General features: G+C 52.4%; 3 protein-coding genes across 13 annotated transcripts in view; 1 reads left to right on the top strand and 2 right to left on the bottom strand.

Annotated features, from left to right (window-relative positions):
* Positions 1–10133, bottom strand: part of LOC116540585 — a 389476-nt gene extending 379343 nt beyond the window's left edge. For 3 of the 8 annotated variants that reach the window (XR_004264506.1, XR_004264505.1, XM_032264140.1), the window contains exons 1-5: positions 9909–10133; positions 6870–6927; positions 3835–3917; positions 2290–2413; positions 1914–2083 (exon numbers count right to left, since the gene is read on the bottom strand). Coding sequence is in view for 3 of the 8 variants with exons in the window: in XM_032264140.1 (XP_032120031.1) it covers positions 1918–2083; positions 2290–2413; positions 3835–3917; positions 6870–6927; positions 9909–10110 (633 nt within the window). In the remaining 5 variants the exon portion in view is untranslated. Of the gene's footprint in view, positions 1–631; positions 1705–1913; positions 2084–2276; positions 2414–3834; positions 3918–4971; positions 6928–7775; positions 9028–9908 lie in introns of those variants that run through there. The other 5 variants (XR_004264508.1, XM_032264138.1, XR_004264507.1 and 2 more) reach the window with 5 other exon arrangements.
* Positions 10134–10410: 277 nt separating this feature from the next.
* On the top strand, positions 10411–15652 carry EOLA2 (endothelium and lymphocyte associated ASCH domain 2). Of its 4 annotated transcripts, none has more exons than XM_032264143.1 (5): positions 10411–10525; positions 11541–11607; positions 13699–13763; positions 13870–14150; positions 15037–15652. In XM_032264143.1, the coding sequence occupies exons 4-5, from the start codon at positions 13898–13900 to the stop codon at positions 15258–15260; spliced, it is 477 nt and encodes a 158-aa protein (XP_032120034.1). In that variant the 5' UTR covers positions 10411–10525; positions 11541–11607; positions 13699–13763; positions 13870–13897; the 3' UTR covers positions 15261–15652. The 4 variants fall into 4 exon arrangements, with proteins under 4 accessions (XP_032120034.1, XP_032120033.1, XP_032120032.1 ...); XM_032264142.1 differs by having other exon boundaries at positions 13619–13762; positions 13865–14150; XM_032264141.1 differs by having other exon boundaries at positions 13619–13763.
* Positions 15653–16171: 519 nt separating this feature from the next.
* Positions 16172–19041, bottom strand: HSFX4 (heat shock transcription factor family, X-linked member 4). Its single transcript, XM_032264145.1, has 2 exons — positions 17378–19041; positions 16172–16917 (listed from the first exon to the last, which is right to left on the bottom strand). The coding sequence occupies exons 1-2, from the start codon at positions 17858–17860 to the stop codon at positions 16399–16401; spliced, it is 1002 nt and encodes a 333-aa protein (XP_032120036.1). The 5' UTR covers positions 17861–19041; the 3' UTR covers positions 16172–16398.
* Positions 19042–25120: the final 6079 nt, after the last annotated feature.

Here is a 25120-nt window from a genome sequence, read left to right as displayed (position 1 = left end):
GTAGTATGGCTGGGAAAGGAGGAATGAGGAGGGAGCAGGGGACATGAGGAAGCACTGCAATATCTAAATGAGAGGTAAGAAAACAAGGGCAGTTTTGCTGTGATTGCAGATGACACTTGCACTCCTATCATTTCCGCACCCACCTCTAGCCCAGATGACTTACTGGCCTCATGAGTGAATCAATGAATTCTTCTCTGTAAGAGAACCACGGTTTGCCTTTTTAAAATGCTGACAGTGCAACACAAGTGAGGATACTCACCTGCTGCACCCAGCATGCAGCCCACATTCCTTCAGTGGGCCTTTAGGAGTTGGACCCAACCTAGTTTCCCAGCCTCTTCTCCCACGACTTCACTCTACAAATGGATCTGGTCCAGCCACAAACCTTCTCTGGGCTCCCTGAATGTACCTAACTCTTACAGGCTGTCACTCCCCCATTTTCCACCTAACAAAACCCTTTCGGCCTTCAAGACGCCACTCGAACACCCCCTCCTCTGAGAAGCCTCCCCCAGTCCCTTGCCCAGAGTGAGCAGTCCCTCCCTCTTCCCATTCACCTAATTCCTTCTGCCTGTCAGATGCCCCCTTATAAGTAACAAAGGCATGAGCGTGCACCTACCCTCAAGGAGCCTCTTCCAGGAGGGGGCCGGGCTCTGATCTGCTTTTTGACATGATACTTTGTGCCGAGATCTGCCCTCTCCTGCCAGGCTGTGCTCACACCAATACCAACAGGTCACGAGGCGCCCTGCCAGCAAAGCTTCGTGCCCCTGAGAGTTGTCTAATGCACACGCAAGCTCAAAGCAGCTCTCGGGTGGCCTGTTGCAGGGCACAGCACAGTTCTGGCTGTGCAAAGACAGATGCTGGGCCCTTCCCTGTGCTGCTCAGCATATACCCGCTATCCAGAGCACCTTTCCTTGGCATTAATTCAACCAGTCAGTTAAGATGGATTGCACGGCCTGCTGTGTGCCAGGTACCATGTGGACCCCACCACCCATGCCCAATGCAGGTCCCTCTAATGGGCAACCCTTGCTCCACACCTCCCTCTTGGGCTGCTCGAGACTGTCAGGTCTGGCCCAACCTGCTCTCCAGCCCTGCTTCCTTCCTGTCCCTTTCCTGAGTGCAAGTTAGCCCTGGTAAACCTCTGGCCCTGCCAACTCCCTCTCACGGTCTGCTTCCTAAAGGACCCAATCTGAGACAGTGGGTTCCAGAGTGGTCCAAGACAGCAAGTTGTAAGATGGAGTCTTGGTACAGGATCACCCTGCAACTGCCCAGGAGGCAACGAGGTTCCCATCTTTGGGCATAGGTGGCATGCAGGTGGCTCCAGGCACAAAATGGCAGCCTAGTTGCTAGATCTTTGGTGTTAGAGCTTTTGATGGGACGGGTAGCTTGTGAAGAGGAAGTTCCTGGCAGGTGAGGAGACCCAGGCAGGACGGACGTCTGGAAATGGAAACTCAGGGAGTGGATGGTGGTGACTACGTTGCCCGGATGACGCACACGGGGTTAATGAGAGGCCAAGGGCAATCAACAAACGTCTAAAAATTAAGCAGAAGCACTGGAGTCGTCCTGGTGGTTTACAAAGTAGCCCCCGATCCAGGCAATGGGCGAGCAGCAAAATCTGAAGAACAAACCCAGGACTTGCTAAGGTGGCTGAACTCCAAAGACAGCTGAACGCTCAACCAAGGCAGGTCTATCATGCCAACGACACAGGCCCTGTTGGGGAAAGCTGCGTGCCTGATACATGGAACAGGGACATCTAGGAGAAGGTCTCTGAATATCTAATCTCCCCAGATGCCCTTGAAACTTCTGAGTCTGCAGCATCAGCCCAGCAAGAGCCAGTGCAGGCACCCTACCCTGAAGGAGAAATAAATCCCACAAGAATGTTCCCCACAGGTGTCCTCCCTCCCAGGGGTGGCCCTCACCTTATCACTGGCTGCCAGGTAGGTGACCGACAGTCCCAGTTTGCTGAGGAACTTGCAGTGCTAACACCCAGAGAGTCCCGTGGAAGCTGGAGGAATCGGTGAGCCGACGGCCAGACCCGTGACCAGAGGGAAGCTGCAGCACAGAGCTGCACGGGCAGGATGTGCCAGTCCTGGTAAGGGGCAAAGGGATGACATCCCTGAGGAGCTGCAGGATCAGCACGCACCTGCAGCGGCCGGGGGTGTCCCTGCGGGATGGGACCCAGATGCAGCTCAACCTGTGGGGGCTGGAAACGAAGACTAGGTCAGGGACTTGGAGACACTCTGCTGCTAAACACAACCCAATGCCCCGGCAGGCAGCCGAAGGGATGGGGCAAACCTGTGGATGGCATGGGATGGGCAACAGCGATGGTCCATGCCTGAGTGATGGTGAAAGGCCCGGACTGTCAGTGCAGACGGTGAAGGAAGGGGTTCAACGGCTGAGCAACGTGAGCTTGCTGGATCTGGACAGAAGAGGTGAGGCCAGAAGACACCTCGGAGGATCATGTTTCAGGAGAGGGCCCTGAGGACACATGCTTCAGCAAGGGCACCGGGAATGTGCTGGAGAGAGGGTGCCAGCCTTCCTCAGAGGTTCAGCGTGGGGATCCCCTGCAGGCCAGGGCGGACCACAGGAGAGTGTCTCGCAGAACGGGGTGCACCAAGAACTGGAGGCTGATAAGGGTGCTATAGTCTCCTCCTCTTCCACCTCCTCTCCTCCCATCTTCCTCCCCTCCTAATTCTCTCTTCCTCCTGTCCACCTCCTGTCCTCCTTTCTTCCTCCTCCTCCTCCCCACCTCGGGCTCTCCTTCTCCTCCCCTCCTCCTCAACCTCTCGGCTTCTCTCTTCTCCCTCCTACTTCTCTCCTTCTCATTTCCCTCTCTCTTCTTTTCCTCCTTCTCCTCTTCCTCTCTCTTCTACCTCCTCCAACTCTGTTCCCCTCCTCTCTTCTCCACTCCTCCCCCACCTCCTCCTCTCCTCCTCCTTTTCCGCTGCCCCTCTTATCCACTCCTCCTCTCCTCTCCTTTGCTTCTCATTCTCCTCTCTTCCTCCTCTCCTCCTTTTCCTCCTCTCCTGGTCCTCCTTTCTGCTACCTCCTCCTCTTCTCTTTCTCCTCTTCTCTGCCTCCTTTTTTCCTCCTCCATCTCTCTTCCTCTTCCTCCCCTCCTCCGCTCCTCTTCCTCCTACACCTCTCCTCCTTTCCTCCCTCATCCTGGTATTCCCCTCCTTCTCCCTTCCTCCCCATCCTCCCACCTCCACCTCCTTCTCCTCTCCTCCTTCTGTTCTTCTCTCTTCCTCCTCCCCATCCCTCTCCTCTCATTTTCTTCTCCTCCTCATCTCCTCCTCTCCCCCGCCTCCTCTCCTCCGTATCTGCCTCTCCTTCACCTTCTTTCCTTCTCCTCTCCTCCTTCTCCCCCCTCCTCCTCACTTCCTCTTCCAGTCCTCTTCCTCTTCTTCCTCCTTCGCTGCTCCTCCTCCTCTTTTCCATCTCCTCCTCTCCTCTTCTCTTTTCTGCGTGCTCCTCTCTTCCTTCACCTCTTCTCCTCGGTCTCATCTCCTCTTCTCCTTCTCCTCCTCCTTCCCTCCTCTAACCGGCTCCCTCTCTTCCCCCTCCTCCTCCTCCTCTTTTCTACCCTCCAGCTCCTGTTCCTCCACTTTACCTCTCTCCTCCTGCTATACACCATGTTCGTGCGACCCTGTGTGAGTCCACGGGAGAAAAGGAAAGCTAAAAGGTGGACAGATGGGTGCAAGAAGGCAAAGAAGGGCGCCCTCTCCGATCTAGTGGGCGGGGTGCTGGATACATGTGAGTGCCTCCCCCTTAGGGGAGGGGTCACAGCCTCCAGACGGAGGGGCCACAGGACACTCCATGACCTCTGGCTTTACTTACAATTTGGAGGGCTTAGGTGAATACTGAGTCCAAAATAGCCCTGCAAAGAGACAGAGGAACAAGCCTCTGAGCCGACCAGGTCTCTGAAATACAAAAACCAACATGAGGCGAGAGGCAGAATGTGGGTAACACCCCTCACTGGCACCGAGGAAGGAGAACTGTTCAGACCCCGGGCACAACTAGTGCCTGAAGAATATCTTAGTTTATAGTGCTATTGCTCAGCTGTTTCCTTTATATAATCCTTCATATATAATCACATATTAGTTTATAGAATTAGTGCTTGAAGTATAACTTACTGCTTACATATATCTAGTTTATATAATCACACTTAATACTTATATCTGGCGTAGTCAGTTCTATATAATCTTTCTATATAATCATATAGGTATTGTAGTCAGAGCTGTACTGACACATTTAGTGCTGATGTATATAATCCTTCTATGTAACCATATAGTAGTTTGTAGTAGGAGGAATGCCTAGAGCAGTCACAGAACAGAAGCAGTACATGGGAAAACAGCCAGACCAGGACAAGAACCAAAGGCCCAGGCGGTGGCGTCCCTGCCTGAAAGGGCATATGCTGTATGGCAGGCTTGGAGCAAGAGCCTCTCCTCCTGAAAAAGGAGTTGTAGTACCTTGCATCCAGTTCCTGTGGAAAGTAGGCCTCAGGCCTGAGATCCTGGAAGTAACCGAGGGAGAAGAACCCCTCTGGTGTGACCAGTCACGGCAGCTGTACACCCGGTCAGTCTTTTCTCACTTCTGTGCTAGCTCAAATCATCCTCCCATAAATATCTTAAGAGAAGAGCACAAGTCTGTCAGTTCCCACTGCATTAAGCTTACATCATCCTTCTATTAGAAATCCTTTGACGTCTCCAGCCCCCAGATAAGAAGTGTTGTGCATGACACCTGCTGCACACAGCCCACCTCCTTGCCTCGGTGACCTAATGGGGGTGGACCCCTTTTCTGCACATGACCCTCTACTACTGTGCAGGGCACGGCCCCCTGCTGCGCACAGCCCACCTCTCTGCCCAGGTGACATAATGGGGTGGCCCCCTCACTTGTGACTCACGTGATTAGGCATGCCCTATTACTAAGCCTACAGATGATGACCTCACACACGACCCTGCCCCCTGCTTGTACTTAATAAATACAGATGCTCTTGGGCATTTGGGGGCCGTCACTGACCTCTGCTCACAAGTGGCATGGCCCCCCGAGTCCAGATGCTCTTCACCAGTTCTTCAGTGTCCTGTCTCTTTACTTCTCTGATCCTGCACCTCAACACAGCATAAGGGACACCCCACGACCCTGTGGGGCCTCCACAACCCTACAGCAGCATGCAGAAAGAGCTCCTACAGCTCCATACCAACAAGGCAAATCACTCAATTAAAAAGTGGGTAAAAGCCATTTCCTAGATGAGGAAAGCAGGCTGACCAAGAAGCATCTGAAGGGAAGCCGGGAATTAGGGTCAAAGCGGTCCCAGGCTGGCCGTGCCCTGTAACCCTAGGCAGGATCACACACGAACCCTCTTGGGAGGAGGGTGACTTCCTCCTGGGCCTCAGAGTCAAAGCAGCACAGTGAGGAGAGGGTGGCTGCCCTCTGGAAAGTGTCAGCAGGGAGGCAAGGGAAGAGGAACGGGGTGACAGGCTCAGAAAATGGGAAGAGTCGCACAGAAATCATGCTGAGACAAAAATAATGCTTCCCTAGGGAAGCACGTGGATGGAAGAGACAGACTGAACAGCCAGGGATGCTGAGCACAGAGAGGGAAGGGGACAGCACATTCCCAAGGGACAGCCGTAGTCAGGGAAGCTAGCCTGCCACAACGGTGGAGAGGAGAGGCGGGGCGGGGTGAGGCGAGGAGAGGAATAAGAAAGGCAGAGGCAAGGCTCAGAAGGCCAGCAAGATGGACAGGGAGCTCTGCAGGGGGCTCCCAGGGATGACAGGGAAGGAAGACTCTGAGAGGGGGCTGTGGTTTCAGGAAGGAGGCAGTAGCCTGGGGTGGGGGGCTGGCATGGGGTGCCATCAGCTGCAAAGCAAGATCTTTGGAAAACACAAGGACTTCCTAAAAGAGACATGACGTGGCACGATGGGGATGCAAGCAAGGCCTGAAGAAGAAAGCATACCTTGAGGAGGAGAAACACTCCTGGCCCCAGGAGATGGGGTCAGCTGAGTGTTTGCTAGTGGGGTGCAGCCAGGCACAGCGGTTTCATGGGAGCGCAGCAAGGAACCCGAGAAGGCCCCACATGCCCGCAGTTGCCTGCCTGGGGCTCCAGAGCATCCACCGAGGGCCCCACAGGGGAAGGCAGGAGTAGGACGGGTCTGGGGAGGTGAAGGCTGGCCTGACCTGCTGACAGAGGAACAGAGAGGGAGGGGAAAGTCTTGTTCCTGCCAGGACATCGTAAATGGGAGGAGTGAGGTCAGAAATCAGAGCGTTTTCGGGTTTGGTGCTGACTTGCTATTGGGAATGAAAATCAAGACTCAGGTGCCATCTGGTCCCTTTCTCAGGGGTAGCCGACCACCACCCTCATCCCTACCTGACCTGGCGATGCCATTCTTCCTAGGCCCATTCAACGCTGCAGCTGCTTTTCTTTGACTTCTCCTCATCTGACCACAGATCAGACCTCTGCTGTTTGCTGCCACCCAGGGAGAATGTGCACTAATGTGCGCACTAACCCCACTGCCCAGCACACCCAGGAGAGTGGGGCAGCTGGGAGAGTTTGAAAACGGAGCCCTTATGTAGCCACCATGGGCTTCCCCGCTAGCAGTCACATGTGAGTACCCAGCTCATTAGGTGAGTTCTAGCTCTTCAAACAAGAGGCCACGGGAGGAAGAGCAGCAGCCCACCATCCCGGGGATCCTCACTCACGGTGTGAAACCACTCCCAGCAGGTTCCGGAGTGTCTGGCAGAAGCCGGCAACCATTCTTGGGGGAAGGAGCCCAGGAGGGGATGCTAGCATGTATGGGAATTGGAACTGATGATCTGAAGGTCCCTTGCCGGCCTGAGGCTTATATCCCATCAAGAGGGGCCCTCTCCTCCTCACCTCATCTCCAGCATTCCTGCTTCCTCAAGTTTCTCCAAGGAGAAGTAGGTGCATCTCACTAGAAAAGACGAGAAAGCAGCCCTTTGCTGATTCAACAGTTACTAAGCAGATACTGTGTCCTGGGCATCCAGTTTCAGAAATGAGTAAAACACCGTCCTTGGCAGAGGTTGCGGTGAGCCGAGATCGTGCCATTGCACTCCAGCCTGGGTAACAAGAGCGAAACTCCGTCCCAAAAAAAAAAAAAAAAAAAAAAAAAATCAAAAAACAAAAACAAAACAAAACAAAACAAAAAAAAACACCGTCCTTGCCTTCAAGGAACTCAGAGAGCATGCGGCAGCCACAGACTCTTACAGCGCAATTACCACCCTGGGTTCCAAGAGCCTAATGTGGGGTGGGGAGAGGGGAGGTTAAAAATGCTATTAGAACTGGAGACAAAAGTCCCTAACACTGCGGCGGGACCGTGAAGGTGACATTAAAGTTGTGCCTTGAAGGAGGCCAGGAGTGCACCAGTACAAGGCCATGGGAACCGCCGCTGCAAAGCAGGGAGACCTGGGGCAGCAGGCTGATGGCGACCTGTGACTAAACTGCACAGCGTGAACCCAGGGACTGTTTGGCTTAAGGGTGGAGAGAGCTGGGCAGACTCCCTGAGCTGTTAGGACTTCAACCTGAGAAGGCCTGGCAGGGTTTTCAGTAGAGGGTTGCTAGGGACAGATTTGTGACTTAGAAACTAAACTGAAAGAGTGTGGAGGACAGACCCAAGGGAGGAAAGACAGAGGCCTCCAGGTTGGTCAGGAGGCTCATGGAATGGTGCAGGCTCCAGACCACGGGGCCTGAACTCAGGAAGTAGCAGCGGGGATGCAGGAAGAGGAGCATTTTGGTCTCATCAGGCACTTCAGAGGCACGCACCTGGAACTTGGTTATGAAGTCAATGTGGGGGACTGGGTAAGCGGAGGGACAGAGGAGCGCAGCATGGCGGCGCTGCGGCCTGACTGAGCCCTGACTGAGATGGAGAAGAGAGTTTGAAAAGCAAGTTCGCCAGGGAAGTTGGGCTGTGTGTTGGGCGACTTAGGTCGGAGGGGCGGCAGGACATTAAGAGTGGGGATGTTTCTCAACACCTGCAAAAGAGGCGTTAAAAAGACAGTCCCTCCAGACCCCATTTTGGCAGGCACTGACAGAGCCGCTAGGACACAGGGAAGCAGGCCTGGGGGGCGCTCAGCCCTGCAAGACTCAGCCTACAGCTGCGGGGACCCCAGACAAGTGTTCCCGCCCTTCTTGCTGCTTCCATGCCCTATGGAGGTAGACTCTGAGGGTGCAGTTAGGTCGCCGGGGCAAGTTTAGAATCTTGCCTAAGGGTGCAGCACAGAAGTGCCTCAGCTCCCTCCTCCAGCTCCATCCTGCTCCTCAAGCTGCACAGCCTGCCTTCTCCCACAGCTCTGCCCACAGCTTCACCCCAGTTCTGCTCCGCTCCACCAGCATCTCCACCATCAGCTCTTCCTCCCGCAACTCCGCCCAAGCTGCTTCTCCCGCAGCTCCACCCTAGCTGTTCCGACTCCTAGCTCCTTCTCCCGCAGCTTCGCCCCCAACTCCTCCTCCTCCTCCCAGCACTAACCAGTTCTGCCCACAGCTACGTCCTCCTCTTGCAGGTGGCTCCTCCAGCATCTCTGACACAGTTCCCGCTGCAGCTCCACCCTCAGCTTCTTTCTCCCAGCTTTTTCCCACAGCCCCATCCTCCTCCCCATGCATGTCCACTCCCAGCTCCAACTCCTCTGGCCCCTTCCTGCTTCTCCTACCCGTCTGCCCACCCCAGCATCTTTCAGCTTTCCTCCAGCTCTGCACTAGCTCCTCCCCAACCGTGCTCACACACCAGCCTTGCTCTGGCTTGGCTCCTCCTTCCCCAGCTCATTCCCGCAGCCCCGCCCCATCTCCCACAGCGCTTTGCACAGCCCCGCCCTGCTCCTCCTCCGGAACCTCCAGGCTTTCCCTCAGCTCCACCGGGCAGCTGAGCTATGCACCAGGCCCTCCTACAGCACTTTCTCATGACACGAGCCTGCACCTCCCCAGCCCTCGCTCCCCCAAGCTGGTTCTCAGGAATCCGCGGGGTGCTCCCGCAGCTGCTTCTCGCTCAGCTCTTCCACTGCCTCGCCGTGCTTCTCCCGCCACAGATTCCGAAGCCCCGCCCCCAGCACCTCCCCAGTGGTCTCTCTCGGCTCCGCCCCGTCCCTAGGCCCGCCCTGTTCCTCTCAGGGCTGCTTCAAAAGCCCCGCTCCAGCCCCGCCCCAGAGACGTCCCTCCCCCAGCCCCGCCCTACTCCTCCTGCGGTCGCTTCCAAGATCCCGCCCCCAGCCCCTCCCCAGCGGTTTCTCGCAGGCCCGCCCCTCCTCTCACCTAGCCCCACCCTGCTCCTCCCGCGGCTACTTCCAAAGCCCCGCCCCATGCCCGCCCCAGCGGTTTCTCAGCACCGCCCTGATTCCCGCCTCTCCCCCAGCCCCACCCTGCTTCTCCTGTGGGTTTCCAAAGCCCCGCCCTCAGCCCCCTACGCAGCGGTTTCTCTCAGCCCCTCCCCTCCCGAAGCACCGCCCTGCCTCTGCGGCTGCGTCCCCGCCCCACCCCCAGCTCTGCCCTGCTTCTCCGGTGGCTCCTTCCAAGGCTCCGCCCCCAGTCCCCTCCCCAGCAGTTTCTCAGCCCCGTCCCTCCCCGAGCCACGCCCCCACCCAAGCCACGCCTTGCTTCTCCTGTGGGTGCTGCGAAAACTCCACGCCCAACCCCAACCCAACCCCAGCGGTTTCTTTCAGCCCCACCCTCCTCCTCTCAGCGGCCCCCTCCTTCCCCGCGCTGGTTCTCACCTCCTGTAGCCTCGCTCAGATCTGCCCCGGCCCCACCTCCAATAGTTTCGCCCAGCCCCCCAACCCCGTCTAATTCCCGCCCCACTCAACCCCGCCCCAGCGATTATCTCAGTCCCGCCCTTCCCCTCCCCAGCTCCGCCCTCCTCTTCTCAGCCCCGATCCCCGACCCTCCCCAGTGGTTTCTCCGAGATCCTCCCTGCTGGTCTCGCAGCTCTGAGCTTGAAACTCCTGCCTGGTGGCCTTGTCCCGCCCCTCTTCGTTTTCCTCCCTCCGGTTCCTTTTCCTCCTTCCGGTTGTTTGTCCAGGCTGCCGGTCGCGTCAGGACCCGTAAACTGAACAGCGTCTCCTGGCGGCCAGTGCGTGCGTAAGTGCGTGATGACGTCAGTGCGTCGCTTCATGAAGAGTGGCTTTCTAGACTTGGCTGTCTATATGCAAGGCTGAGTACGTGCCTCCTGCGTACGTGCGTGGTGCACGTACGTGCGTGATTACGCGCCCCCGTACGTTCTTCGTGAGCGGGATGACGGGAGCTGCATGAAAGCGGAAAAGTTACGGACTGTTAGCAGTTGCTAGTAACCCCCGGTTTCCCGGAGTCAGTGGCAGCGAGCGACCTTGCAGCCCCGACAGGAGCCGGGAGCTCTTTGTTCTCACCGCGGCCCAAGTCTCCTCGCTTTCGAGCCCATCATCCTGGCTCCGGTGGCCTCGCTGGGTCGCGGGGACGCGGAGGACTGTTCTTCTGTTGCCAAAAGCCAGAGTCGGCCCTGGACGCGACGACTGTCAGGGTCCGGAGGCCGTAACACCGGCCGCGGCTGAAAGGTACGGGAACCTGTTTGCTCGGCCGTCTTGCGGACAGCACCCGAGGGCTGGGGTTTCCCTGGATATGAGTTTGGGAGCCAGTGTGGGGCGCGCCCAAGGCACCCTTTCCTGTCCCGTGCTCTCGCCAGGGTCTCAGCCCCGCTCCTTCTAAGCGCGTCTTCTCGCGGCATGCGTCTGCGAGTAGAAATCCCGTGTTCTGGCCGGGCGCGGTGGCTCACGCCTGTAATCCCAACACTTTGGGAGGCCGAGGCGGGCGGATGGTCAGGAGTTCTAGACCAGCCTGACCAACATGGAGAAACTCCAGTCTCTACTAAAAATACAACAGTTTTAGCCGGGCGTAGTGGCGCGTGCCTGTAATCCCAGCTACTCCAGAAGCTGAGGCAGGAGAATCGCTTGAACCGGGAGGCGGAGATTTCGGTGAGCAGAGATCGCACCATTGCACTCCAGCCTGGACGACAAGGGCGAAACTCTGTGTCAAAAAAGTAAAGCCCTGTGCTGCTCCACACACACCGACCCCATCTCGGCCCGGTCTTCCCTGCCTCCAGCTTGGACCCTCTGCTGTGAGCTCGCCTGGACCTGAGGCCAGGCAGTGCACAGCTCTGTGGCCTGTGGCATCGTGCTCAGCGTGACCTACCCAGAATTAAGATGAGGGGAATGGGATGTAGGCCCCCCCAAACCCTTGCCCAGTGACAATGGGAGGGGAAGTGGCATTTTTCTCCCCTCGGATGGAGCGTGCTCAGTTGCAGGAATGCGACTCAACTTCCAGAAATGATGTTCTGCCCTGCGGGCCGGTGCACCCTGTGGTCCTTGACCCAGACAGGTGCCGAGGGTCCCATTGCTGTGATTAGCAGAACCAAACTGAGTGAGGTGCACAAGTGTGTTACTCGTAAGACCGGCCCTCCCAGCTCTTCTTGGTTTCCAATGCCTGCTAAGTAGATGACCTTCCTAGGGCCATTAACCAGCCTTGCTGTTTTGCACTTAATGACCTTTCCTCCTTGTCTTCCTTGTTGTGCAGGTAAAGAAGCTACGTGGAAGAGTGTTTCCTCCTCAGGCCGCAAAGCAGATACTCTCTGCAGCACCAGGTAGGAGGGGACTCAACCCTCTTCCTGCCTTTCCAGTTACATGAGTTCTTACTAGGGATTCCACACACACCCAGTTCACATTTGTTGTGATTTTGTGGTGACGACGAGAAAAGGGTTGGCTAAGAAACTGAGGGGTGGAAAAGAGGCAAACGTTCACGGTAGCCACATATCCCGATGGCTGTGGCCAGGCCCTGTGGGGGACGTTCAGCCTCCGTCAGAAGTAATCCAGAACCAAGGAACCTGGTAATATTTTGTCACCCATCAGTAGAATAATGATGCTCAGAGCCATGTGTGTGTGAGGAAATGGCACCACGGATGGGTTGGTGGAGTGTACACAGGTGAGTTTTTGTGGAAGGCCATTTGCTGGCAGATATCAGCATCTTAGATGGGCGTGCCGGGCGGCCGAGGCATTCTCTTCAGCAGGTCTTCACACGGCGAGCGTTAGTGGAAATGTCATTTCTAGTGGCAAAAGTGGGAAGCAGCTTGTAACTCTCCATCGGTGGAGGAATGGTCCAGCAAATTATGGGACGACCAACAATGGGATATCACACAGGCAGTGAAAAACAAGGTAGATGAAGATGGGCAGATGGAGAGAATGGGCATGATGTGCTGTTAAATGGAAGAGTCATGCCCTATCCTGTGGAGATGTGTTGGGAACAGCAGTTTGCCAAGATGGCTGAAGCAAAGGACCATAAAGGGGCTGGCTTAAACTACCGACATTCGTTGTCTCACAGTTCTGGAGGATGGAAGTCTTAAATCCAGGAGTTGGCCGGGTTCGTTTGTTCTGTGGGCTGTGAAAGACAATCTGGTCTGTCCCCCTGTCTTAGCTTCGGTTGGCCGGGTGGCACTCCTTGGCTTGTAGAAGCATCTCCCTTATCTCTGCCTTCGTTTTCTCATGGTGTTCTCCCTGTGTGCCTCACTGTCTCTAACATCCCCCTTTTCATAAGGACGCCAGCCACGTTGCATGTGGGTCAGCCCTAATGACTTCAGTTCTGCTTGATCACCTCAGTAATGACTCTGTCCTTATGTATAAGGCCACATTCTGAGGTGCTGAGGTTTAGGACATACCCATTTTAAGAGGACACAATGCAACCCATCACAACAGACAAAAGCCCTGAGGTAGAAACAAGCTTGGCATGTTCCCTCAGTGGATGGAAGGCCTGTGTGGCTGCAGGGTGGTGAATAAAGGGGAGAGGAGAGGACATGGCTGGGGCGGGAAGCCTCTGAGACATCTTGAGAGGCTATGACTGGGCTGATGTTCTGGCTTCAAGCCCATGGCTCCTTCTGAAGCACAGGGCTGTACTCCATGCAGGAGGAGGGGACCCTCTCCCAAGGTACACACGCAGGAGGCAGGGACCCAGGCAAGAGGCGTGAGAAGTCAGAGCGCGTGTGACGGTGGGCTGGCGCCTCATTCTCCTCAGCCATAGACTGGGCCTCACAGTAGCACTGACCCTGCTGGGTTACTTGGGGATTCCATTTGATGATCTGAAGATCATGCCATCGGAGAGGCTGGCATGTGGAAGGCATGTGTTTCGGGGGGGCGGCAGTTGTTCTGAATTTCATTCTTTTTTTCAGCTCAGATCGGGGGCAGGGGTGTCTGCTGACATGGAGCGCAGTGGTGGGGGAAAGGGCTTGAGGAAGATGGCACCCAGATGGGTGGGGAAGAGATGTCTGACTGAGGACCGTCTGAGGTCATGGTGCATCCTGAGAGCAGAGCTGAGATTGGATATCAACGATGTGGGCTCAGCAGCCCTGCAGTAGAAGCCGGGAAGGTCAGTGCCTTGGTGCCAGCAAGGCCAGGGCACTGAGAGTACTGGCGTGGCACAGCAGGGGGAACAGAAGAGAAGCAGAGCCTCGGACTGCCCCTCTGTGCTGGAAAGAGGACTGCCACCAGCACCACCTGTCCACTCTGTCTAGGCCGAGGGGGCCCTCTGTTCTCTGTGTTCCCTAGGGCTTGGTGACCTCTGTCATAGCACTGACCACACGCTATCTGGCCTGTGCCTTCCTCTAGCTGCCCCCGCCCTACTCCAGACCTCCCCAAAGACTCCATGAAACAGACCTGAGTCAGCCGAGTCCCAACCCCTTTTCTTGGGCCTGCCGTGGCGCTGGACATCAGTGACTGCGTAGTGACACGCGGAAGCAGTGGACCATCAAGGTCAGTGATATTTAAGGGACCTGGGAGACACGGGGGAAAGGTCAGGACCACTGCCAGTGAGCTTGGAGGGCTGGCATGTGATGCGTTTCTGTGCTTCGGCAGTCCACACACAGGAGGCCCCCGGAGCTTTCGAAGATGAAGTTTGGCTGCCTCTCCTTCCGGCAGCCTTATGCTGGCTTTGTCTTGAATGGAGTCAAGACTGTGGAGACACGCTGGCGTCCCCTGCTGAGCAGCTACAGGAACTGTACCATCGCCATCCACGTTGCTCACAGGGACTGGGAAGGTGATGCCTGGCGGGAGCTGCTGGTGGAGAGGCTCGGGATGACGCCTGCTCAGATTCAGGCATTGCTCCGCGAAGGGGAAAAGTTTGGTCGAGGAGTGATAGCGGGTAAGTGACGATGTGCCAAATGCTCAGGCAACTCCTGGAGCTGCCACCCAAGATCTTGCTGGGGAGTGTGGGGCCATCTGTTGTCGTCCGAACTGATTGGCGTGTACACGACAGTTTCCTTTGATGACAAACCTCCAAATGGGCGGCGAGGGCCCTGGGCTGGGGGTTGACAGGCCTAGCTTCCGCATGCTCTGATAAATTGTTTCTCCACTCTGGGCCCCAGTTCCTGTTTCTGATCTCAGTGAGAAGCCGAGTCAGGTCCCTGTGCACATGGTGCATGGGGGGGGGGCGGTGTGGGGGTGTGTGTGTGTGTGTGTGTGTGTACGTACGTACATGTGTATGTGCGCGGGTTGCACATGTCTGCCAGAGACCAAGAGAAGCAGCCCAGCCTGCCGAATGGGTCAGGTGGCCTCTAGAGTTAGGCTGTCTGCCTGGCTTCACGAGCCTGCCCCAGCCCCACCACTCATGGCACCCTGGGGGAGTCCCCTAACCTCTGAGTGATTGAGTTCTGACATCAGCACCTGTCCCCTGGTGACCTGCGTAGGCATCACCTGTAGGCTCCCAGGCGGTGGCTGGTGCCCTTCCAATCTGCAACCGCTGCCCTCAGCAGTCTGGCTTGGACCTGCCTCTTACTTGTGTGGCTTCACTGAGGACAAGACCCTCTCTGTCTTTCTGGAGCCCTCCCCACTGCCTTTCCCAGCATTCGCTGAATTGAGTTTGTTTCGTTATCAAAGCTGTGGAAGAAAGACTTGACCCCCTTCTTGTCATTTTGCTGATGCCGTCTTACTTTCTATTGATTGTGACTTTGAGTAACTGTGTTGTCACACAGGCAGGCCTTGGGCTATGGAAGTGAAAAGCATTCATGTGTATCTCTCTTTGTGTACAGGACTCGTTGACATTGGGGAAACTTTGCAGTGCCCCGAGGACCTGACTCCTGATGAGGTTGTGGAACTAGAAAATCAAGCTGTACTGACCAGCCTGAAGCAGAAGTACCTGACTGTGATTTCAAACCCCAGGTGGTTACTGGAGCCCATGCCTAGGAAAGGAGGCAAGGAGGTATTCCAGGTAGACATCCCAGAGCACCTGATCCCTTTGGGGCATGAGGTGTGACAAGTGTGGGCTCCTGAGAGGAATGTTGCAGGGAAACCAGCTAAATCATTATTTCAATTCACCATCAGTTGAAACCAGCTAAATCGTTTAGCTGCTTTCAATTTACCATCATGATGCAGACCTACATACATTAGGTTAAATCTGAATTTCCCCTGCTTTGGAGAGTCCCAGCCACTAAGCACTGTGCATGGAAATAGGTTTCTTTGCTCAGACGAAGGAAGTAGGGGGTGGGGCTTTCCTTGTGTGATGCCTCTTTAGGCACACAGGCAGTGTCTCAAGTACTTTGTCCTTTGGGTAGAAGGAAAAGCTGCCAGTAAATGTCTCGGCATGGCTACAATTTTGGTCCTGCTAATTTCTGGATTATACAAATAAATGTGTTGTAGATGACCGGTTATGAGGCTCCATTCTGTGTTTTCCCCTGTCTTTGTTCTGGTCAAAACTCATCAAATCTGGCATCCAAGCGACATTACAGAAAGTCGGACCTGGCACTGAATGTTTGCCTGGTAGTGAGCAGCCATTAATGGACTGACTCATCCAGGATGGAGAGGACGTCAGACAAGAGCAGCTGTCTGTCCTTTCAGGTTACTCTCACTCTCTTAAGAAAGTGTCTGTCAGTTCCTGAAGCACGTGTGTCATCTGCATCACACAGCTACTTCATATCCTAGCGGTGGCCCTTCTCTTCTGAGCCAGGATGTTACAGTGGTCATAAATCCCTTGGCCAAATGGGGTGGCCTGACTCAGGGGTCCCCGGTAGGCTCGGCTAGGGATGCTGACCTGCTGATCAGATACTTCCTGGCAACATTGGGAGGGACCCATGGGGAACAATCTCCTGTTTAGAGATACTGCCAGGATCAGGAGTGAGGCTATTCTTTCTCCTGACCAGCAGGCAAATCTCAGGGGACCAGGTCTTCTTGGGCTTGGCCTCGACGCTTCCTAGCAACATCCTTTGCTGGGTGTGTGAAAATGCTGTTTCTCCAAATGAATGAGGACAGTGGGGACCAATGCCTGTCTTGGACAGGATTTTCAGCCTCTTCTGGCTTGTGCCAATGAGATGCGTATAGTTGTAGAAGGTTAGAAAGAACACAGACAACAGTTCTCATTTAAATTTTTTATTTCCATGGAATTTTGTTTTTCTTTATTAAGACCAAGAGGCCTTCATGAGAATGACAATGATAAATGCCTTAATGATAAGAATATAGACCAAAAGGGAGGCCAACAGAATGGAGTACCACGCATTGTCCAAAGATATTATACTACTATTATCTGGGTAAACCAGGCTACTAGGCACTTCCCTTGTGCTTTCCACCCAGGCAGTAGCCAAAGATCCAAATGTGACATTTCCGGAGGTGCCCTCCCAATTTGAGTTATTTGGTTCCTGAGGGGGCCCATATCCCGGGGGATGCCCAGTGACAGTGTTCCTGGGCTGCATACTGCAGTGTGTGAAGGACTGGGTGCCACTGGGTCCCTGAACATTGTGGGTTCCCCCCTGGGACATTTCGATGGCCGCATTCCTGGCATCGCTGTGATGGACCAGCTTCGCCCTCTTTGGAGCTGGGACATGGGTCACTTGCTGAGTGGTGTTTTGGAGGTCACCTTTTCTCCGGATATTCTCCAGGAGCCAGGGCTTGCCTCTCTGAAAATTGGAGTTGTGGTAGATCTGAAACAAAATGAAGTATGTTAGTTGTTCTGGGATCAATTATTCCTTTTCTACTTCCCAAAATTATGATCTCGTTTTGCAATGGAGGAAAGAATGCTTTAAGTGGCAGCAAGTGTGGTATGCCCTACAGCATGACCTGACTAGAGATAAACAATTCATAGGTCAAGGTGGTGCTATATAAATAGTATGAATTTTGATATTAAACTGCAACCCCCTTAGAGGTCATATGCAGGTCTGGATAATGTGTTCCTTTATATTATCTTTAAGGGAATTGTAGTTTAATGTCAAAATTCATACTTTTAAAATTGTATAGTTTGCATCTTTCAATAAACAAATACCTCACATATAAAAAAGTTATCTTTGACACTTAACTCTTTTACAGTATATTATTTGTTTTGGTGTTCTGTGAAGATGTTTGAGAAACAAAGGAAAGGGATTACAGAAATGCTTTCTACTTTACCATCATATTCTTGTCTCCTGGAGAGGTGATTGGGCATATTTTGCAGAATCCATAGAGGTTCAGTTGGCGAATGAAACTCTTCCAGCTATCTGTTTCGAAGATCTTCTCTGCGCCGCTCCGTTGAAGAGTCTCCCTCTGGAAGAGATCTTTCTCGATGATCACAGCGTCTCCATCATCGTTCCAGCGCACAGACCGGAATATGTCTTTCTCCACCATCATCCACATCTTTCTTGGGAAGGAAAACCCGGGAAGTTTATGGTTGTCTTCCATGCTGGCCATGTGTTGGTTCTCGTCTTCTCGTGGTGGGTTATCTTGGGAACCTGAGTCTTGGCTCACGGCTTGGTCCTCGTGCCTGTCCAAAATGTCACCGGAATCCAGATTTAGATCAGGTGATGAACTAGCTGGGCCCCCACTTGTTGGTTCTCCACCAACAGATGGGGCCAGCTTGGCTTCATATTCCTGTTCAGTATTCTGACTCGCCATGGAGCTGCACCAGAATATAGAGCATTTTGTCCTCGAGACCCTTATCACTGTCCTAGCAAGTCCAAAATGCCTTCAGTCGGAGTGAGGGTGCCCAATAAATACTGTACACAAAATTCTAGAGTCTCGGTATCAGGGCAACCAGCTGCTTAACTCATCATGTGCTTTATTTTTCACATGATGTCACAAAGGTGGCTCTCAGCCAATCTGGAGAGGGGGCCCTGGCCAGATGTTGGGGGAGGGGCCAGGTAGCGTAGCTTTCAGCTTCTCCCTTTTCTAAAAGCGTAAACAGGCATGGTTTAAGTTCCCAGAGAGTCTCCCGTCTTCTGACAGGCACCTTGTGTCATAGGGCCAGGCCCCAGATGAGCTGAGGAACCATGACTCTATGGCCATTCCCACCCCTGAAGACAGGGGAGGCCTTTTGGTAGCCTCTGATTTGCTCAAGAGCCAGCCCCTAGTTAGCCCTAGCTTGGGTTTCGCCAAGACTGCCTGAGTCAGACGGGCCCCTCACGGGTGACTGCCTTCTAGGAGATGGTGGTCCCTACCAGGCTGTTTGGCCTGGTCTGTGTTAGTAGCATCCCCATTTTACAATCCCCCCCATCTCCTTCCTGCTTGGTCTCTTCCAGGTACTCCTAATGATTGGTTGGATCTGCACCAGTGGGCCCAGATAAAGTGTTTCTTATTCCACTTGATGGAGTTGTCCCCAGAGGGGTGCTGTGCTTAAGTATGGTGGGAGCACTCCTCTCGCTCCTCTACCATGGTGTTACCCAAAGCACCATTTGTGGTTGGATGGCCACATCCTCAGCTATGCTTTGGAGTCTCCTGTGGAGCTCTGCTTGCCCCTGCATCTCTCTCTCTTGCAGATCACAACAGGAGATTACCTTTAGTTTCTATTTTTGCTCATAAATACTGTTTTCATTGCCCAAGACATGATCATTTCTGAGGCCTGCTGTACACAGACGATCCTAAGAAAAGTCTCTACTTGTTTAGTTAGACCCGATTAAAGTAGTCCAGCACAAAAGTGCCATCATTGTGTATTTGAAAATAGATGAGAGTATGAGTGTGTGTTGGGGTGGGCAGGAGGAAGGAGAAAACCTAAATGAAAGTCATCTTCAACCTCAAATGAGAGGATACAACAGTCTTTTGGTTGATACACCTTCTCTAGCCATTAAAGACAACTTTCTTCTTAATATTCACTCTGTATAGGGAGACAGAGTGATACAGTGGGAAGGCCCCAGGCTGAAAGGACCCTGGGCCCTTGTCCCATTGAGTAGCACCCTTTGCCCGCTCGGGGTCAGCCCTGGGTGCGAAGAGGGTTGGAGGAGGCTCTTCCCAAGGTGCCTTTTAGTCTCAGGGCTTTCTAATTTTTCATAGTGCCCCACATGCCTGGATGCAGGTTTGGATCATAGTCAAACACGCTCTTTAAACAGCCTTACAAAGGTTTTTGTTCCAGGACTCAATGTAACCTCTAGGTACACGTACTCTAAGGCTAAACATTAAAATATTGGTGACACCTCTAAAGGAGGATCCTTGAGTATTCAGTTACACAGCTGGCATCTTTCACTGACATACCAAAGTGCTTTTTCATAGGAGAGTTCTTAACACTGCAAATGATGCTTAGTTGTGGCTTTTGTGACCTTATGAACCCTGCTGATTACTTTTATAAGGGCCTTTGGCCATTAGGTGGGAGGGGAACAATCATGAAGAAAATCACTAGGGAAACTACACGGTAGCATTCAGCCAAGAGCTGGTATTGATTTGATTTAGTCACACTATGTCATGTGGCTTCTGTAGGACCATTACCTACCATTCTCCTTGGTTTTAAGTCACAGAATGTCCACTGGGATTACAAGTCTAAGACATCAAGCTACTCTTATGCCCTGGAGGGAATATTTAGGGTACTGACTTAAATCTAGTCAAGAAAAGTCATGGGAAGGCTGGCCGCCTCTGGCTGAGCCGGCTCAGTCCCCAAAGTTCAGCTTTGCAACCTTCAGCAATCAGTCAGACAGTCTTTATGAGTCACCTGCCACCTGCAAGCCCCTTTGAGGAAAATGGTTGGTCTTCTCTTCCTTGCTGCAAAGGCCCGCGAGATGGCCCCTGCATTGCTGCTTTATGAATGAAATAATCATGGTCAGACGACCCAAGCAGAGCACAGCTGACTACGGTATGAGGACCAGTGGCCCTGTGGAAGGCAGTCTCAGTGCCAATTTGCTGCAGCTTCTTTGTAGCTGTGCAGTGATCGAGAACAGTGCTGAGCTCTTGACAGTGGGGCCCGAAGGCATGAGGCCAGCCGCAGGGCAAGACTCTCTATGTAGGCCTTGCCTGTCACATGATCCCCACAGGCCCTTCCTCATCCTACCCCTGGCCTTTCAGGAGCTTCTTCCTTGCTGATCTCTCCCAGGCTCTAGGATGTGTCTCTGCAGTTGGTTCATCCTACCCCAGAGGAGTCTTTCTTTTCTTCTTCTTCTTCTTCTTTTTTTTTTTTTTTTTTACTTTAAGTTCTGGGGTACATGTGCGGATCATGCAGGATTGTTACAAAGCTATACACATGCCATGGTGGTTTGCTGTATCCAGCCCCCTGTCATCTACATTAGGTATTTCTCCTAATGTTATCCCTCCCCAATCCCCCCACCCCCTGCTATCCCTCCTCTAGCTCCCCCACCCCCCAACAGGCCTTGGTGTGTGATGTTCCCCTCCCTGTGTCCACGTGTTCTCATTGTTCAACACCCACTTATGAGTGAGAACATGTAGTGTTTGGTTTCCCGTTCTTGTGTCAGTTTGCTGAGAATGGTTTCCAGCTTCATCCTGTCCCTGCAAAGGACATGAACTCATTCTTTTGTATGGCTGCATAGTATTCCATGGTGTATATGTGCCACATTTCTTTATCCAGTCTACCACTGATGGGCATTGGGGTTGGTTCCAGGTCTTTGCTATTGTAAACAGTGCCGCAGTGAACAGACATGTGCATGTGTCTTTATAATAGAATGATTTATAATCCTTTCGGTATAGACCCATTAATGGGATTGCTGGGTCAAATGGTATTTCTATTTCTAGATCCGTGAGGAATCGCCACACTGTCTTCCACAATGGTTGAACTAATTTACACTCCCACCAACAGTGTAAAAGTGTTCCCATTTCTCCATATCCTCTCCAGCATGTGCTGTCTCCAGATTTTTAAATGATTGCCATTCTAACTGGTGTGATACGGTATCTCAATGTGGTTTTGATTTGCATTTCTCTAACGACCAGCGATGATGACCTTTTTTCCATATGTTTGTTGGCTGCAGAAATGTATTCTTTTGAAAAGTGTCCGTTCATATCCTTCACCTACTTTTTGATGGGGTTGTTTGTTTTTTTCTTGTAAATTTGTTTAAGTTTTGTAGATTCTGGATATAAGCCCTTTGTCAGATGGGTAGATTGCAAACGTTTTTTCACATTCTTTTGGTTGCTGGTTCACTCTAATGATAATTTCTTTTGCTGTGCAGAAGCTCTTAAGTTTAGTTAGATCTCATTTGTCTATTTTGCCTTTTGTTGGCGTTGCTTTTGGTGTTTTAGTCATGAAGTCCTTGCCTATGCCTGTGTCCTGAATGGTATTGCCTAGGTTTTCTTCTAGGGTTTTTTATGGTGTTAGGTCTTAAGTTTAAATCTTTAATCCATCTAGGGTTAATTTTTGTATAAGGTATAAGGAAGTGGTCCAGTTTTAGCTTTCTGCATATGGCTAGCCAGTTTTCCCAACACCGTTTATTAAATAGTGATTCCTTTCCCCATTGCTTGTTTTTGTCAGGTTTGTCAAAGTTCAGATGGGTGTAGTTACTTCCTAAGCACCAGAGGAGTCTTTCTAAACTGTGGCTCAGAACTTGTCAGTTGTGTAAGCACCGACCCCTCACTCCTCCAAGGCCTTCCTTTCCCAGCCTCATTAGCCACTGTGCCCTCTTTCTTGCACACTTAGGCATCCTCCATGCCTAACCCCCCTTCACTCAGCATTTGCTTGATGCTGGGTCCTGGGTAAGACAACTCTCAACCTCTGGTTTCCTCTGGTGCTGTCTTCTGAGCACACTGTGAACTTCCTTGCTGGTGTGGGTGCTTGTGCTGCCTCTCCCATGGGAACACCCTTTTCAACCCAGAAGCCACTCAGCTTGTCAGGGCCCAGGTCACCCCATGAGGCCAGCTGGCAAGACTTATTCCTAGGGACTGACCCACCACAGCTCTCCACCATTGGCTGGGTGGGTCTGGAGCTCCTGTGAGGTTGGGCATGTTGATGGGCTGTGTCCGCTCTGGACTAAGAGGCCTATGAGGATGGCTGAGACCACAGTGCAAATGTGGCCCTCAATACATACATGTTGGATGAAGAAAGTTCTGTGTCACCGGGAGCTCAGTGGGGTTTAGTATCCTTGGACATTGCTCTACACTAGAACAGTGATGACAGGACAATTATTGTGAGCTCCTACTGAGACAGGAGAATAGGGTCTGGAGACAGGGAACTGTAGGCCAATCTGTGCTAACTTCCTAAAAGAGAAAACACCAAGGTTTGGGGGCAGGAAATCTAAGGTCAATTCACTCTGACTTCCCAAAGCTGGATCAAAAGGAAAACAGCTGGGTCTGGGGGCAGGAAACCTAAGGCCAATTAACACAAACTTCCTAAAGCTAAACCAAAAGGCAACCCCATCTCTCCAGGCTGAGTAACAAAGGATCAGAGGCTACTCTCTCTACACCCATCCCCCTTCCACCACATCTCAGGTGGAAAGGGAGGGTGCCTAGGATTGGCCATGGGCCAAGCAGGGACCATCCCTTCTTCATCTGCATGGGGTGCCAGTTCACCTCAGCCTTTAGCCACAGACAAAATCCTTCATCCAGATAAGGGGAAGCCGATAAGAACCTCAAGTGGGGGTTTGAGAAAAGAAAACTTTGTAACTGAGCCCCTGAGCCACTTGCTCGGTCCCACTCCCACTCTGCGGAGAGCTTTCTGATTTTAATAAATTCCTGTGTCACTGCTTTGTTCCTGCATTTCATTATTCTGCTACTTTGTACATTTTGTTCAATTCTTTGTTCAAAACGCCAGTGACCTGGACAACTCATAGTCAAGGCGCTGTGCTAAGTGCTCTGCAGTCTGTGTCATTTACTGTACACACCCATCTGTTTTTAAATTGTTGTTCTACACTCCTCACTGCATAAATGCGCAGGATGAAAAGGGGTAAACCCATTTTGGAATCTCTTGGAAATGCAGGATTTCTTCCGGACTGCTTCCTAAGCATGATGAGTCTTTCTGTTCTCATGATGCTGTACGACAGTATTTTTCATCTCTCTCTCTCATATAGCCCTGCCAGACAAGAAGGTCAGGGGGAAGGTAAGAGATGATTGAAGCAATCTGTAAAGCTCTTATTGTTCAGTGGGCCATGCTGGTTTTATAAGGATGGAGGAAAAAGAGAATGAGACATCTGGAGAGGTGCAGGAGAAGGCATTGCGACCTTGGTGTTTCAGAACTGTTCCTGAAAGCTTTCTCCTCTTGCTGAAGGAAAACACCCCATGCTGCCTTTGCAAGCTTCTGCAAGTTTCGTGTATCCAAAATGGTGGCCACGCCTGAGCCCGTACCTGACCCCACTGACTACGGGACAGAGGGGGTGGCCCCACCTTCTCGGTGTTCCCCACAGAGCACCTCCAGGTGTCCTGTGTACCTGTCATGTGCAAGCCAAATTGTCTGCAAGGGAAACCAAGGATGGAACTGGATTATATAGCCTGTACTGTAAAACCTGTACAGGTGCTACAGTGGGAGGCCACAGTGTGGACCCCTTAACCTGTGCTGCCTGACTTAGGTACACCGTCTTGTGTTGCCCAAACTATGCTACACTCTAAGTTTGCAGGGGGACCATGTGTACGCTTGGGTATAGTACATCCTATATGTCCTGCCTGTCATGACACTGCCTCAGCCCTGGATGGCTTTCAGGCTAGCTCAAACTTACTGTCCAGGGCTGTGTTTTACCTGAATTGATGTCCCAGTTGATTGAATTGGCCAAGTGTAAAGAAAAAATACTAAAATTTAGGAGGGAAGCCATATGGCTGTCTAAGATACACCTCTGTGGTTAATGGGGTTTTGTGTTAACTGGTTCAGTTCAGGACCCATAACAGGCACAAGTGACAGCTATATGCAGCTCGGTTTCACCCTGCTGCGTCGTCCTATGATAACTTTCCTGTAATATGCCTTGGCCAGTGGGGTGCACTGTGCAGAAAAGAGCTCACACAGCAGTCCTCACTGCTATCTCTGGCAAAGCCTGCTGCTTTCAATGTTATCCATTGGCTGGATTCTGAGGACTTGGATTTGGGAGGCATTCTACCTTTCTCAGAACTGATAAGAGTGGCTCAATAGTGGCTCTTGGGTATAGACCTAAGCTGCTTATGCAAACAAAAAGCTGCACACCACTTTACATCTAGAAGTTTGGAATTTTGGTCATGCCAGGCAGAACTGCTCATGTGACCAGCCCCAAGTCCTAATCATGGGTGATGAGGCTTCACGGAGCTCCACTGATTGGCAGCATTTTACATGTGTGGTCACAGCTTGTTGTGGGGGAATTAAGTACATTCTGCATGACCCTACTGGGAGATGAGGTGACCCCGGAAACCTGTGTCTAGTCTCCTGCACTTCTCCCTGTGCACCCTTTCCCTTTGCTGGTTGTGCTTGGTAGCCTTTCACTGTAGTAAGTTGTAGCTATGGGTAGGACTATACGGTGAGTCCTGTGAGTTCCCCCCTAGTGAGTTACTGGACCAGATTCAGAGGTTTTGAGTCCCCCATTTGGTCCATTTTGGGGACCCCGACATACCTGTCCAGCCCCTCCATCTCCCTCTCCAGGAAGTTGCAGGTCAGGACACTGCTGAGAAGAATCATAATGGACAAGCTTGCTTGAGTGCTTCTTAGATCTCAGGGGCCATGCTCAATGCTTTGCAAACATCTAATTCAAACCTCACCACTCCCCGTTGAGATAGATTCCATTGTTCCACCCATTTTGTGAAGGAAACCCTTGGTTTTATCTGTGCAACTCTTCTGTAAATCTAAATCTGTTCTCATACCAAAAGTTCATGTTTCTATACAATAAATGGTAGCAGGAGGTTTGGGCAAAGAAACTAGAAGTTGAAGTTAAATCAGTATGGCGGTGAAATTTTCATGCTATTTTTTTACTCTATCTCCAAGACTAGACTCAAAGGTTGCTCAAATTTCGAAATTGCAAATGAGGTGTAGACAGAAAGAGCTTTATGAAAAAGAGTCTCTCTCTG

The sequence above is a fragment of the Sapajus apella genome, unplaced genomic scaffold, assembly GCF_009761245.1.
Source record: "Sapajus apella isolate SASKATOON/1434 unplaced genomic scaffold, GSC_monkey_1.0 scaffold142, whole genome shotgun sequence".
NCBI lineage: Eukaryota > Metazoa > Chordata > Mammalia > Primates > Cebidae > Sapajus > Sapajus apella.
The sequence above is the reverse complement of the archived record's forward strand: the minus strand, read 5'-3'. Positions and strand labels throughout refer to the sequence as shown.

What these genes read in the sequence shown, in the direction of transcription:
- EOLA2 (XM_032264143.1), top strand. Translation starts at nt 13,898, where the DNA reads ATGAAGTTTGGCTGCCTCTCCTTCCGGCAGCCTTATGCTGGCTTTGTC. An exon ending in TGGTCGAGGAGTGATAGCGG is followed by an intron (nt 14,151 to 15,036) that starts GTAAGTGACGAT and finishes CTTTGTGTACAG; the next exon opens with GACTCGTTGACATTGGGGAA.
- HSFX4 (XM_032264145.1), bottom strand. Translation starts at nt 17,860, where the DNA reads ATGGCGAGTCAGAATACTGAACAGGAATATGAAGCCAAGCTGGCCCCA. An exon ending in CAGGAGACAAGAATATGATG is followed by an intron (nt 16,918 to 17,377) that starts GTAAAGTAGAAA and finishes ATTTTGTTTCAG; the next exon opens with ATCTACCACAACTCCAATTT.